General features: G+C 32.2%; 1 protein-coding gene across 1 annotated transcript; it reads left to right on the top strand.

The window, feature by feature from the left end:
* The first annotated feature begins 4,207 nt into the window (after positions 1-4,207).
* LOC143050823 (potassium voltage-gated channel protein Shaw-like) lies at positions 4,208-15,395 on the top strand. Its single transcript, XM_076223936.1, has 4 exons — positions 4,208-4,449; positions 9,853-10,169; positions 13,364-13,666; positions 14,553-15,395. Exons 1-4 carry the CDS (start codon positions 4,410-4,412, stop codon positions 15,393-15,395), a joined length of 1,503 nt encoding a protein of 500 aa, XP_076080051.1. The 5' UTR covers positions 4,208-4,409.
* Positions 15,396-15,872: the final 477 nt, after the last annotated feature.

Below are 15,872 nucleotides of genomic sequence, written 5' to 3'. Positions count from 1 at the left end.
GTGTATGACAAGTGATGTTAACATAATCTCGTCCACTACATGCATGAAACATTTGTTACTGGACGTTAAGCAACCAACAATCAAACAATTTACTAAATCTCATAAATAAACAGGAAATTTAAATTCCTGTTTAAAAGAAGTTATCATTAGGAGTGGAAAGAAAGCTGATAAATGTAAAGCTTTGGTCACATGATATTTGAATAAATGTAATTTTATCTAAAAATCAATTTAACAAAAATCCACAGCGTAAATTGGTTCCTGTTAAGAGTTGTATATTTTTTGGATTAAACAAATATGAGAACAAACTGTCAGTACCAATCAGATTTGTCAAGATGGGTCTTGTTCGTGTTACTATGAGATATGAGCTTGTTCATTGTTAAAGGCTGCATACCCCACATTAGTTATGTACACTGATCCAGTCTATTCATAGTCTCATTATGACAATCATACCACAGCTCCTTATTTTCAACCTTTTGGTCACGTGATAGGTAAAAACAATTATATCAGAGAATATAATAGACTTCATATCGGTTTAGTCGACTTTTTTTTCTCACATTGTTGAAGGTCGTACGGTTGTCTATAAATGCGTACATACATCCAGGTTTTTTGTCTGTTACAAATTATCCAGCCATTTCGTATTTCTTCTAAACTTCGCCTGTATAAATCAACAAGAAATATTTTCACAAAATAATTCCAATACTTGTAGACATTATAAAAAACAATATGCTTCGGTAATATATATTTTCCTTATCAAAATTAACGTGACTGCGTATTGGTAATTAATTGAATAACGCCCAGTATTTCAGTTATATTCAATTAACAATGACTTAAATTTTACATGAAGGACCAAAGATATAGATTGGCCATGATCAAGCCAGAAACTTTTGACAGCCTCATGAAACGAGGACATAACACAGGAGTAAATAGATATAAGAAGATGTGGTATGAGTACCAATGAGACTACTCTCCATCCAGGTCACAATTTATAAACAGTAAAACCATTATAGATCAAAGTACGGCCTTGAACACAGAGCCTTGGCTCACACCGAACAGCAAGCTATTAAGGGTTCCAAAAATGAAAAGTGTAAAAACATTCAAACAGGGAAAACGAAGGCCTGAATCGATGAAAAAGGACGAGAAACACTGATGAACCACATTAACAAACGACAACCAGTGAACATCAGTTAAATGAACTACTGATTCAAAGGTTCAAAACATAAATACGAAAAAATCGATTATTCTGACCCACTCAATCGAAAGTTAAAGATATAAAGATAAAACTTCCTTTTATTTTCTTATCACACTTTACCTAATCTCTCTCTATTTTATCTAACTTTTATACAGCAAAAACACGTATTCAATGTAAATTTACCAAATGTGTGTTAAATAACCTTTAAAGTTACCACGTAACTGAAAAATGATTGACAAAAAACCGTTACGTTCTCCTTATCTCATTTATGTTTTAAATGTAGTGGATAAGGGTCCGTCGTAAAATATGCAAAAAAGTGATTATATTTAACTTTGAAAAGAAGTATATATAAAACAGTTTCACTATGTGTGCGTGGTAGTATCTTTATACATCTATGCTGACGGGTATATATGCATATTACATGTTATATTAAAATATGAACAAAAGTGTTTAAATGGAAGACAATGCACATTTAACTGATGGAGAAGGGATAGAAGGTAGGAATGATACTTAAAGTTAGTGTTTGGAAAGTTTTCTCGTAATAAATATAAGAATGTTCGCTGCTTTTATCTAAATAACAAGCTTTTAAAAAAAATGTTCTAAAATGAGAGTATATAAAAAAGTAGCTTAAAACTAAATGGTCCTAGTGCTTGTTTACTATATTTCAGACATTGCAAATTTTGCTGGAAATGATTCTCTCTTGATTTTTCGTACTTTTAACATTGGTCAGATTAAGAAATAACCAGAATTTTATAAGATTTTCAAGTATCATTTTTTCCAAGTTATATAAAGTACAAAATACTTAAAAAATAATCATGTTCAATAAATTTATTATCAACTACATAAGGAACATTTCCCTCTTGAATAATACAGAATCAATATTTTGAAAATAATTTCCACCATAAAAAACACTTTCTTACCTTCCCTTCTTGAACGTTTTAAAAAGGTTTGTGATTATTTCTTCCCGTTTTTTTTTATCGAAGATTTAACCTAGTAATTAATGTAAAAAAACGACGAAATTTAAACATTTCAAAAAATAATAATTATCATTCAAAAAATTTCAGGAAGGACTTTCTTAACTCTTTTTTCAAAATTCTATTGACATACACAACTTTATATTTTTCAGTTGAAACTATATAATTGAAAACCCCATATCTCCTCCTAGTTCAACAAGAAAAAAGGATTGTTAGTGCATTTGGATTCGCATAGTCTCCCCCACACATGCGATGTAAAACATGATGCATTTAAAGAAAAAAACACCTTCTAAGTAAATATTTTAATATTGCACGTACAGATGAACCAAAACAGATATATTCAAAGAGGTAAAGTCGTCTCCCCTTCAAATGGAGCAAAGCCGCCCCCGCTTCAAACAGAGCAAAGGCGTCTCCTCTTCAAACGGAGCAAAGTCGTCTACAGAATTTTAAAACGTAATTATCAAAAGAGTAAGGCTGTAAAATAATGTAAAGCACTGTTCTGCTTAGACCGCAAGTATAAATATATGTGTATGACAAGTGATGTTAACATGATCTCGTCCCGTACATGCACGAAACATTTGTTACTGGACGTTAAGCAACCAACAATCAAACAATTTACTAAATCTCATAAATAAACAGGAAATTTATATTCCTGTTTAAAAGAAGTTACCATTAGGAGTGAAAAGAAAGCTGATAAATGTAAAGCTTTGGTCACATGATATTTGAATAAATGTAATTTTATCTAAAAATCAATTTAACAAAAATCTACAGCGTAAATTGGTTCCTGTTAAGATTAGTATGTTTTTTTGATTAAACAAATAAGAGAACAAACTGTCAGTACCAATCAGATTTGTCATGATGGGTCTTGTTCGTGTTACTATGAGATATGAGTTTGTTCATTGCTAAAGGCTGCACACCCCACGTTAGTTGTGTAAACTGATCCAGTCTATGTATAGTCTCATTATGACAATCATACCACAGCTCCTTGTTTCCAACCTTTTGGTCACGTGTTTACTAATAACAATGTCAGAGAATATAATAGACAACACATCAGTTTAGTCGACTACATGGTTTTTTTCTCACATTGTTGAAGGTCGTACGGTTGTCTATAATTGCGGTCATACACTTTTTATCATTGGAAGATATAAACGATTTTTTCATTCCATGTTAAAATTTATCCATATTAAAAATGTTAAAAATTATCCAGCCACATTGTATCTCTTTTCTAAACTTCGCCTGTATAAGTCAACAAGAAATATTTTTACAAAATAATTTCAATACTTGTAGACATTATAAAAAACAATATGCTTCGGAAATATATATTTTCCTTATCAAAATTAATGTGACTGCGTATTGGTACTTTATTGAATAACGCTAAGTATTTCAGTTATATTCAATTAACAATGACTTAAATTTTACATGAAGGACCAAAGATATAGATTGGCCATGATCCAGCCAGGAACTTTCGACAGCCTCATAAAACGAGGACAAAACACAGGAGTAAATAGATATAAGAAGATGTGGTATGAGTGCCAATGAGACTACTCTCCATCCAGGTCACAATTTATAAACAGTAAAACCCTTATAGATCAATGTACGGCCTTGAACATAGAGCCTTGGCTCACACCGAACAGCAAGCTATAAAGTGTTCCAAAAATGACAAGTGTAAAAACATTCAAACAGGAAAAAGGAACGCCTGAATCGATGAAAAAAACTAGGACGAGAAACACTGATGAACCACATTAACAAACGACAACAAGTGAACATCAGCTAAATGACCTACTGATTCAAAGGTTCAAACCATAAATACGAAAAAAATCGATTATTCTGACCCACTCAAAATTTAATTCAAGTTAAAGATATAAAGATAAAACTTCCTTTTATTTTCTTATCACACTTTACCTAATCTCTCTCTATTTTATCTAACTTTTATACAGCAAAAACACGTATTCAATGTACATTTACAATACGTGTGATAAATAACCTTTAAAGTAACCACGTAACTGAAAAATGATTGACAAAAAACCGTTACGTTCTCCTTATCTAATTTATGTTTTAAATGTAGTGGATAAGGGTCCGTCGTAAAATTTGCATGAAATGCAAAAAAGTGATTATATTTAACTTTGAAAAGAAGTATATATAAAAACAGTTTCACTATGTTTGCGTGGTAGTATCTTTATACATCTATGCTGACGGGTATATATGCATATTACATGTTATATTACAATATAAACAAAAGTGTTTAAATGGAAGACAATGCACACTTAGCTGATGGAGGTATAGAAGGTAGGAGTGATATTTAAACTTGTGTTTGGAAAATTATCTCGTAATTAAATATGAAGATGTTCGCTGCTTTTATCAAAATAACAAGCTTTTAAAAAAAAAACTATTCTAAAATGAGAGTATATTAATAAAGTAACTTAAAACACGTGCTTGTTTTCTATAATTCAGACATTGCACATTTTGCGGGAAATGATTCTCTCTTGGTTTTTCGTACTTTTAACATTGGTCAGATTAAGGAATAACCAGGATTTTATAAGATTTTCAAGTATCATTTTTTCCAAGTTATATGTTGTAAAATTATGAAAATAAAGGTAAGTGGGGAAAATGTTTCAATGGAAGTACATGGATAAAACCAAAGGATTCTGAAAATCTAACAATATGGTATGAGCGTCACTGATGGGTCTTATGTAGACGAAACGCGCGTCTGGCGTTTTAAATTATAATCCTGGTACCTTTGATAACTATTGACGTGAAACCTCAGCAACTAAGAAAATGGTCAACGTGAACTTGTGTTTACTGGTACAATGTACCTTTAGTTATCTTTTTACGTATCCTTCACTTATTGTGTCTTGTTTAATGGTTTACGTTTAATGTACGTTGTGTATGCAAGTTTTTTTTATAATTTTAAGTGATAAGGTTTTAGGGAGTTAACAAAATAGTCAAACCTGTCCCATGTCGGAAATCTTGAAAGATATTGTCCGAAATTATACTTAGAGGTTTTGTCTTTAAAGACATTTGGTCGTAGAAATAGAATGAGGTTCTATTAGATTTTGACCACTATTTTGACGAGGTGCATTCTTGAGATACAAAATGTAGGTACATTGGACAAACACATCATTGTAGGATTCCGGCCGGATAGGAACGTTTATTATTACAGCGCATGGAAGCACAAATTTAATACACATATAGGTGTACTTGTCTATAACACAACATCAGGAAGACATTTGAAGGGCCCTATGATGAGCGTATGGTGGATAGAGGAAAAGAAATTAAGTCTCACAACACACTACCTGTGTATCTCACAAATTGGAGAGAAATTTTGTTAACTTGAAGAGAGTGTAACAAAAGCAACATATCAGATTTAACATCCCCATTCCATTTGAACCTGACTGCATACCGGACAATCAAACGAACACTTACCGTTTAAAATAAACTCATCATAGATACCAGGACTAAATTTTATATATACGCCAGACGCGCGTTTCGTCTAACTGTCTGACGGGAGAATTAAGTCAATAAATGATATGTATATGCCATTGTAGATCTTTTATGGTCGCAGTTTATTTGAATGTGATTGAAAAAATTGTAAAGGCTCGAAGATTTCCACAAGCTTCAAAGCTAGACTTCTAACAATTTATAGATGTACATAATGTTACATAGTCACGCGTGCCCTCGGAGGCCGAGTGGTCCAAGTAGTCTTACTAGTGTATCACTAGCCAGTCAACACTGAGGTTGTGTGCTCGAATCCTGCACGGGGTAGGTGCACTTGACTCCAACCCTAACAGTCTAAGAGGCACGAAAGAGACAAAAGTGTTAAAAGTAGCATTAAACACCAATCAACTAATCTATACTTCGTCACGCATAAAGATTTTCTTTAACATTGCATACTAGTACATGCAGTACAATGTATATATATTGCATGTGTATAACCATGGCATCAAGGTAGATTAAAACAGTATAATACTAAATTTAAATAATACTGTAAATTGATAGAATGCGAATAAAAGAACACAGAAAACTAACACCACAAACTTGATTGATAAAATATGCGCTTTGTATAATGACGTGCATATGGATATATATCAGATTTTTCTTTGTTTACCTCTTTATAAATAAGACCCTACATGTATATGACGTTTTAATTTTAAAACTTTTTGACACTAGTTATCAAAATATCGTTATAAGAAAATATTTGGATATTCTTTTTAACTTGTTTCACTATAGTTATGTGTGAGGTAAATAGAAAACAATATGATGTGTGTTTTATAAAACGTCCCTTTATAATCAAAGATAAGACACAACTCGCATGTACATTGTAATGAGGCCTCTTCACACAATTTTCATAAATGTAAATGTTGAATAATACCTGTTTGCAAATAATATTAATTTCAATAATGTGTCCTTTTAAAGTTATTCGTGTGAATAGATGTATTACTCTTTAAATGACTTAGGACTTTAAACTAATAACAAAAATAAGTGTTCTATATTTTGTTCTTCTCTATAAATATGATTGCGTTAAACCGGAACAGAAAAAAAACAATGGACGCCACATGAAGTGATGAAGTTTGCAATGCAACAAGTACATGAACGCAGCACAAGTTAGTAGTCACAAACTTAACATAACAGTTTAATTATTATCAAACTTGTTTTAATTCTTGAATAACTTGTTTTTAAATGTAAAAACGAGATTATACTAACCTTGCTAACGTTGAAAAGAAATTAAATTAAAAAAAGTATAACCAAACACGCATACACATTGTTATCGATGTGTTTTTTTTTTTTTTTTTTTTTTTTATCTTTTTTTTTTTTTTTATATAATCATTTAGTTGTATCTAGGGTCTTCATAGCGTCTATCTCTCACACTTTCACAAAAAAAAACAGTTTAAAAATAAAGAAGTAGCGTATTAATATATAAAACTGATTAAAAAAATATTGGAATAAAATGCTCTCAAAGCAACTTTAATTTCTAATAGCGGTTTTGTTTTAACAATTTTAAACAATTAAAAACCGGACAATCCGAAGCATTATTTCAATTCGATCATCAAAAATAAATTTGACAAACAATCACTTACACAGATATTTCTTAGACCTATGACCTAATATATAATAACCACGATTGATTGCTTTCTTAATATCAAACGTCGGGTGAAAACTATTTCATACAAAACGAAACTACACTACTATCCCTAGTGTTTACATTCAGTGATTTTGAATTGCTGTTAGTTAACTTTTTGTTGTTTGTACCGGTGTTCACCGATTATATGAAAACTATTTAAACCTTCGACCTTCATGTACACTATTATGATTGATTGTTGCTTTCTTAACGGCCATGCAGTTGCAACCATTTCCTGCAAGACAAAATCTTTTTTTTTATATATATATATATTTGCAAATTTGGAAAACAAACAACACAGAATGGAACATGTAGGTGTAAATTATTTCTATTTTCCGTATATTCCTATTGGTTCAACTAACGTTCTCATAACAATTGTAAAATATGTTGGTGTATATTTTTTTTTGGTCTTTCAATGTCTTTTATCTTTCTCCCGCGTTTGTTTAAAAAAAATCTTCGCGTTTCTTTTTAATTTAGTACTTGCACTGATTAATATTCAATTTTTAACGTGAGATGTCATGGATAAGATCACGGAATACGGATAAAGATGACGAATAAGAAATTGAGAAGACAACATTTCAATATAACTGTTCATTTTAGAAGATTATAATGATGTACAATTATGTTATAAGAAACACTTAAAATTAGTTGTAATTGGCTTTAAACAAGTTGTCAGTAACTGTGAGTACTCTTTGGCCTGTATTACGTGGTTTCTTTTTCTTTTTTTTTTTTTTTTTTGTTGTTGCAGGAAGGTACAGGTATACTCGTCCACGTCCAGTCTGTGTTTTTGTTAGATGTATTTCTATTTGTATCCATCTGATGACTTAAGCCTTTTCACCGTTTTAGAGTTTGTTCTTATATTGTACTGTTACACAACTGTCCTATGTTAGAAGGAGGATCGGCGCCCTCATTCTAGGTTAACCCGCCACATTCTGTATGTGCCTGTCCAAATCCAGGAGTCTGTACTTTAGTGGGTGTCGTTTATTGTTGTTTCTCATATTTTTTTTAGTTTATTATATTGTTTACTGTGAAATTCTTAATATTCGTTGAATTAATTTTCGTGGATTTCTTGGGAAATGTTCAACGAAATACAAGTTTTCTCAAGGATTGTATGCTGACTTCGCCAAAACCACGAATTGAAAAATTCAAGAATATGCAAGTTTTCCTCAATCAGAGAAAATTGGTAACCACGAAAATAAATGAATCCACTGTAGTTATGGCACCCTCGACGAACTTGGGTTGACACATTGTTATTCTACGTTTGTTGCGCTAGTTTTGCAAAATAGCAAAAAAATTGAAAGTGCTCATGACTGAATGAAACTTTACAGAAATGTTTAAAATAGGCATATGTGACTTTGGAAATTTCAAAATGTCTGCGCTTCCATGGAAACAGCCAAAATGTCCAAAACTCCAAAATGTTCCAAACCAAATGAAACTGAATTAAAATGTTGAGAGGCATGTGTTGATGCGCTGTTTGGCTGATTAGTAATTTTCAAAATGGCTGCCGTTATCCTGGTAATTGGTGGACGAGGGTGCTGTCCGTTATTGCTTGCTTTACAAATCCAGTTTGTTATTTTGGTTTTTCCTTTTCGCCATTGTTTAAGTAACGGACTAAGAAAGGGAGGGGTGTCGTCAACAAATTAGAACTATTAAAAACCCGACAGATGTTCCTGTCCAAAATCAGGAGACTATTCAGTAGTTGTTGTTTGTTGCTGTTACATTTTTGTTTCTCGTTAAATATTTTTGATATTATATGACCATTACTTTTCTAGTTTGATTTGTTTTACATTTGTCATTTTTGGACCTATTATAGCTGTCTGTACGGTGTAAACTTTGCTCATTGTTGAAGGCCGTACGGTGACCTCTTCTGGAGAGTGACACTATTACAGCATCAACAGTTTTATAAGTATATTTATTATAAAGTACATGTATATTCATCTTTTTGTTAAATTTGACGCATCAAACGAATGTAAAGCAAATCAATGATTTGAACCAAACTTACTACAAATAATGTTCGAAGCTAATTTCTGAAAACGACATGTTTTATTTTATTCTAAAACATGGAAGGATTCCGATGATATTTTTAGTTTTTATATGATATTAACATTTTTAGAAAGAAACTACAACACAGACCAAAACATATCAAATACTTTATATATTAGATGGCTTCTAACTAGAATACCTTCTAAAAAATCAAATGCATAACATAACCATGAAATTGATTTAAATCCGTTTTTCCGGTTTTTTTTCTTCATCAGGGCTGAATCTAAGATTTAAAAGAATAAGTGGTAAAATTTAAAATAGCAACTAGCTGTGTTTCAAGGAAAGATGAAAAAAAAATGTATAAAAGCAGTGCATGTCTTGTTTTCAAGTTTTTAAAGCCGGTTTGACCAGTTTATATATGATATAACATTTTTATTGTACAGTTATATAAAAGCGACAATACAAGCTAACGTAGTTTAAAAAATGAATGACTCGTTAATTTTGCGGTCAGTGTCTTTACTATTTTGAGATTGGATTTTAAAATCTTAAATATTATTATTATAATTTTTAAAATACAATGTCTTTTTTAGTTTCGACAAAATCAAAATCCTCCCAATCTAAGTGTGGCAAAAAGATGGGTAAACGGAATAAAGACGACAAACAAAGTCCTCTTATAGCGCTCCTTCCTGGGGCAAAAATCGACAGTGAAAAGGGAAAAATTACTGTCAACATCGGTATCTCGAAAGAGACTGTTATATTTAACATTGGAGGTGTTAAATTTGAAACGTACAAATCAACACTATACCGCCAACCTGACAGTCCATTGGCAAACGAAGAATTTCTCCAGAAGCACTTCCGGTTGAATAAAAAGGAATATTTCTTCGACAGAGACCCAGCAATGTTCAAAGTAAGTGATAATAAAATGCCGTTTCAGTCCTATAAATCTTTAGAAAAAAAATATAAACAAGAATGTATCCATAGTACACGGTACACGGTACCCCATTCACACATAATTTTCTTTGTTCAGTGGACCGTGAAATTAGAGTAAAAACTATAATTTGGCATTACAAGTGGAAAGATCATCTCATGAAATTATTGGAACATAATTATGTACTAAGTTTCAAGTTGATTAGACCACAACTTTATCAAAAACTATCTGGACCAAAAACTTTAACCTGAAGCAAGACAGACGTACGGACAGGCGAACGGACGAACGGACCCAGACCAGAAAACATAATGCCCCTCTTCTATCGTAGGTTGGACATAACAAAGTCAATAGTATATTAATTACTTTATTCTCCAGTTTATATTTTATAGTGAAGTTATTGAACTTTATCCATAATCTGTGGTTTTGTATTTCAAAAGTTCTACGTTTGTGAATGGTAAGAAAATAACAGACAATGGTAAACGAAAAACAATGCAATTATTATATTGACAGTGACGGCAAATGTGTACTTTATTATCAAAGAAGTTCAGTTTTGTCGAGCTTGTTTTTTTTTTGGTAGTTGTTCAGAAATTAGTATTTAGTGATATGTGGGATGAAAGTCATACAACTTTGCTCAGTTCTCGGAGCGACTAAAATCATGCTCTAAACATGAAATCCAGCATTTAGATTGGTCGATTATGGAGTATAAACAACTGACTCGAAAGTGTTATGACTTCAAGGCCTGAATGGCTTTTCAGGTACATGTATGTATATGGGGTCTAACAGGCAACTTTGAATGAATACCAAAATTCTGACGCATTTAGAATTTCATACCTGCCAACTGTCACTTTGTTGTGGATTTCCCCCATGGAGGCTCCAAAATTTAGATTTTGAATGAGTAAATTGGTCAACTATTTTGTACAAAACATTTAATTTTACAATGGCTAAAGGTTTGTAAAAGTATCAAGAAGCCAAAAAAAAAACATAAAAAGACATGTCAGGGCCCCCAATGAAAGCTTTGTCCTACAAAATCCATATTGCACGTAAAAAAAACCATGGGCATTTTCAAAAGTTGGCAGGTATGGAATTTTAATTTCAATCAGAAAACAATTGTACTGAATTGTGTAACCTCATTTTTACAATTAGATTTTTCAAATTTTCAAATATGATGACACGATAGCAAAATAAAGTGTTTTTGTTGTAATCGGGTACACACATTATCTCTTCAAGCAGTTAAACAGTTGCTATAAATGGACAGCGCTCGCAATATACGTTCGCACGGAATGTTAACATATTGTTTTGATAAAAATACAACATTATTGTTACATATGACATCGTCGATAATACTTGTCAAGGAATGATAAGATTGGACTATAAAAACATCTTGTTTTAATTGTAATTATTGAATTTTTTTTTTGAAAGTTTTAAAGTGTTTTAAGTGGTCGGTTTAATGTGTTGATTCTTCTTTTTCCTGAAGTAGAAGTCGCAATAGATATAGAAAGATGTGGTATGAGTGCCAATGAGACAACTCTCCATCCAAGTCAAAATTAGTAATAATTATTATTCATGTAGGTCATGATACGGTCTTCAACACGGAGCCTTGGCTCACACTGAACAGCAAGCTTTAAAGGGTAAAACAATATATTAGGGTAAAACTATTTAAACGGGAAAAACAACGGTCTAATCTATATAAAAAAACGAAAAACACTTATAAACCACATCAACAAACGACAACTACTGAACAACAGGACTTAGGACAGTTGCAAACAATTACAACGAGCATGTCTACTAAGTGCTTTCAAGTCCTGAAATCGATGGCAGGTTTCGCTACATGTATCTCGTCTGAGAGTTGATTGTGCCCACTGTCAGTAGTGATTATCTCCCCTTTCCCGTTATTCATCACATGCATATAAACTGTTTTGTATTCAAATAATACTGAACTAGTATATAATTTTATTTAGGGGCTGGCTGACGAACGCCTCCATGTGCGGGAGTTTTTCGCCGCATTGAAGACCCATTGGTGGCCTTCGGCGGTTGTCTGCTCTTTGGTCAGTCGGATTGTTGTCTTTGACACATTCTCCATTTCCATTCTCAATTTTATTAATAACTTTTACACTAATAAGAAGGTATGGTTTTTTTTCATTACATAGCATTTAAATAACAATATTTTTTTAATATATTTTAATCTAAAATTAGAAACAATTGGTGTTAGTAAAATTTGAAACCTACAGTATTGTTAACTGACAATTTATTAAAAAATGCTTTCCCATATAACTACATGTACCTGACTTATTATAAACTGTAAAATGTGTTTCATATTTTTTCTCACATATCTTCAAATTTTCTTACATAACACTCCCCTAATAAAAATAAAATCAACCAGCATAAACAAGGCGACAGTTAAATAGTTTTTGATCGTTTTCTAAAGATTAGTACCTCCTAATATATAATATTTGTGTCTACGAAAACTCAATTGATTTCACAGTTATGATAACAAGTTACCTATCCTTCTAAATCGAATTTGAATATATACATAATGCACATCTCTTTCGTAAAAACTTAATACATTATCGTACTATATAGATTTTGTTTTGTGAACATTCCCCGTTTCCAGCTTTCCAGAGGGACAGTAAACTGACAACGTTATGGCTTAAAAATAAAAGGACAAAAAGACAAATAATTGTACACCAGACCCAACATACAAAACTAAAGACTAAACAACACGAACCCCAACAAAAGTTGGGGCTTAACCGTCTAACATTAAAAGGCGAAGACAATTTGAATTGTAGCGCTACATGACCACTTTACATGCATGTGAATCTATTGGTGTCACATGGACACATTTTGCAAAATGAACACATACGAGAGTAAGGAGCCAGTTGTGACATTATCGAATGTTTCTCATCACCGAATTATTTGACTTCCAGGGTGCATTGCAGTGAATATCACATGTTGAGCAGTACCTGCTTACCCTTACAGAGCACATGGAAAACTCACAACAATTTTTGCTCCCCTTTATTTACAGTTCGACACAAAAGGGGTTAGACTATATCATACAAATATCAAAACTAAACTGCCATATTACATACAAGTGCTTATTATTACTGACTTACGAGAACGATGGTGATTGTTGGTGATGTTAAAGATGCATACATCTACATAATATCTTATTTCAGGCTATTCTAAATTACCTCCGTACAGGAGAGCTTCATATGCCGCCATATATGTGTGGTCCTGCTGCAAAACTTGAACTGGAATTTTGGGGAATCCCGGATAGCATCATAGAGAAATGTTGTTATACCCATTACAATGCATATAACTCTACACTGAGAGCCCTAAATCGTCTGGAAAGGGACCGTCATGGAAGCTTTGATTATCCAGACGATATCCATACAAACAAAAAAATGTCTAAATGGAAAAGAATCCGCTCGAAAGCCTCCATAATTCTCAATCATCCAGAAAAGTCAACAACTGCAAAGGTGAGTGTCAAAAATTTAAAAAGATATCAATGGTCAAAATATAACTCGATAGATGAATGTCCCAAGAATTAATAGAGAGGACGTTTAATTAAAGCTAAAGATGCATGGAATGCCGTTTCAACTCGTTTAAAGGAAGAAGGAAGTTTAGCTTCATTTAAAAAGAAATGCATTTTTATCTTAAAATAAGACTCTTTAAGATTCTTCCTTCTGTTATCAAACATATATTTATCAATCGTGTCTAGATTATTCTTTCACAGTTACTTTTAAAATGATTAGAAACATGAGAGTTTTTATATTTAAATCAGGAAGGAGATATCATTTTTTTAGTTTTTCATTTGTGTCGTACAAATTATTGTTTATAGCTACATGCCGTATTTGTTTTATATTTGAATCACAAACAGAGCTCTAAATCACTAAGGAGATATAGTTTTTGTTTCTAGTTTTTCATTTCTGTCATATGATTTAAAGTTTAGCTACATGCCTTCGTTTTCCAAGTGTGTGTGTTCGGACTTATTTTTTTTTTCTTTTTTATCTTTTTCTTTTCGAAACGTTGCGATGATTCTCTATCCTTTAATGAGAGTGACAAACTCTCCCAACAAATTCCAAAATAGTGTGATCTTTGTGTGAATATGCATATAATGTGAACTGCATTGTGACATGTGTTCCGATGAACAGTTTCATTGTAAACTAGCATGTTAAATTTCCGGATCAGCGTGTATACCTAGTACAAGTTATACATATCACATCGTTTCGTCCTCATATTATTTATATAATATTTGGCACTGGACGTTAAACAACGATCATTAATTGTCAAATCTGTTCTGTTTTGATTCATTAATAAGGAACTGTTCATTGTTCTTATATTAATACACATTTTCCACTGTAGGTTTATGGAATGGTCTCACTCCTTGTGGTAGCGATCTCCATCCTTTCATTCCTTGCTGAAACACATCCAAGTATTCAGGTCAAGGAAATTGTATATGACGTGTCATTTGTGTACAATGCCACAACAAATATAACAACGAATTCAACAACAACAAATGAAGTAGTAATGCCTCATCCAGTTTTGGATATCATTGATCATTCGTGCATGGCGTTTTTCACTATTGAATATATTTTAAGAGTTTTGCTTTCGTTGCGAAGGCTGGTTTATGTGAGATCATTAATGGGAATTATTGACCTTTTTGCACTCTTGCCAGACTATATTCAACTAATTATGTTTTCAATAAGCAAACATCTAGCTCACACTTCTTTCACCAGGATAATCACAATTTTAAAGATAACAAGGATATTGCGCATTTTCCGATTAGTTCGTCACGTGCCCGGATTATGGATTTTAGTGTATACATTAAAAGCGAGTTTGCGCGAGCTTTTGTTGATGGTAGCGTTTCTTTTTGTTGGAATGTTGATATTTTCGTCGTTGATTTACTATGTAGATGATAGAGAAATTTTTACAAGCATTCCTCACAGTTTTTGGTGGGCACTCATAACCATGACAACAGTTGGTTATGGTGACATGTACCCCGTGACCGCTTTGGGCTATGTGATTGGATCGTTAACGGCTATGTGCGGGTTGTTAATGATTGGATTTTCAGTACCAATTTTAGTTAATAATTTTATAACCTACTACCAATATGTTGAATTTGCAATCCAAGACGAAAAACTAAAAAAAGAAAAATCTGAGATTGGTGACCAGGAAATGACAAAAAACAACAATTTGTACAGATAAATATGACCACGTATACTGCAAAAATATAAGAGATAAACCGCTTATCTATCAATTGTTACAAGAAACATGCCTCTATATGAATAGCTTATCTGCATTTCTTTTATTAATAAGATATTTAAACGAAAAGACTGATTTTTTATTTTGAAAATGTCTTCAACAATAAATACTGTCTCCGAGAAGGATAGTTTGTATATGCTTGTCGCTATTTTGACGGATTGAGAGAAGAAAGCCCCTTTGATTTCGATTTTTTTGTTGATATGTCGTTCCAAAGTTAAGACTTTATAGTTTAAGTAATGTTTATCTTCACATACAGGTATTTTACGTTGATTTAGTGTGCCTAGATTATTCACTGGAAATTTTACATAATTGTTGGAATGGGTAAATAGAACACACCGTTTCAACTCTTATCATTACCGAGTAATGGGATTTTGATCGCCAAATAAAAAAAAGGCGTTTTTAAAAGTAGATCATCTACCA

The sequence above is a fragment of the Mytilus galloprovincialis genome, chromosome 11 (genome assembly GCF_965363235.1).
Source record: "Mytilus galloprovincialis chromosome 11, xbMytGall1.hap1.1, whole genome shotgun sequence".
NCBI lineage: Eukaryota > Metazoa > Mollusca > Bivalvia > Mytilida > Mytilidae > Mytilus > Mytilus galloprovincialis.
Note: the sequence above shows the minus strand (reverse complement) of the source record. Positions and strands in the feature narration are given on the sequence as shown.

Excerpts from the sequence above, each read along its gene's own strand:
- LOC143050823 (XM_076223936.1), top strand. The coding sequence starts at position 4,410 with ATGGAAGACAATGCACACTTAGCTGATGGAGGTATAGAAG. Across the intron at positions 4,450-9,852 it reads AGCTGATGGAGGTATAGAAG|TTTCGACAAAATCAAAATCC; the intron begins GTAGGAGTGATA and ends TGTCTTTTTTAG. Across the intron at positions 10,170-13,363 it reads GAGACCCAGCAATGTTCAAA|GCTATTCTAAATTACCTCCG; the intron begins GTAAGTGATAAT and ends ATCTTATTTCAG.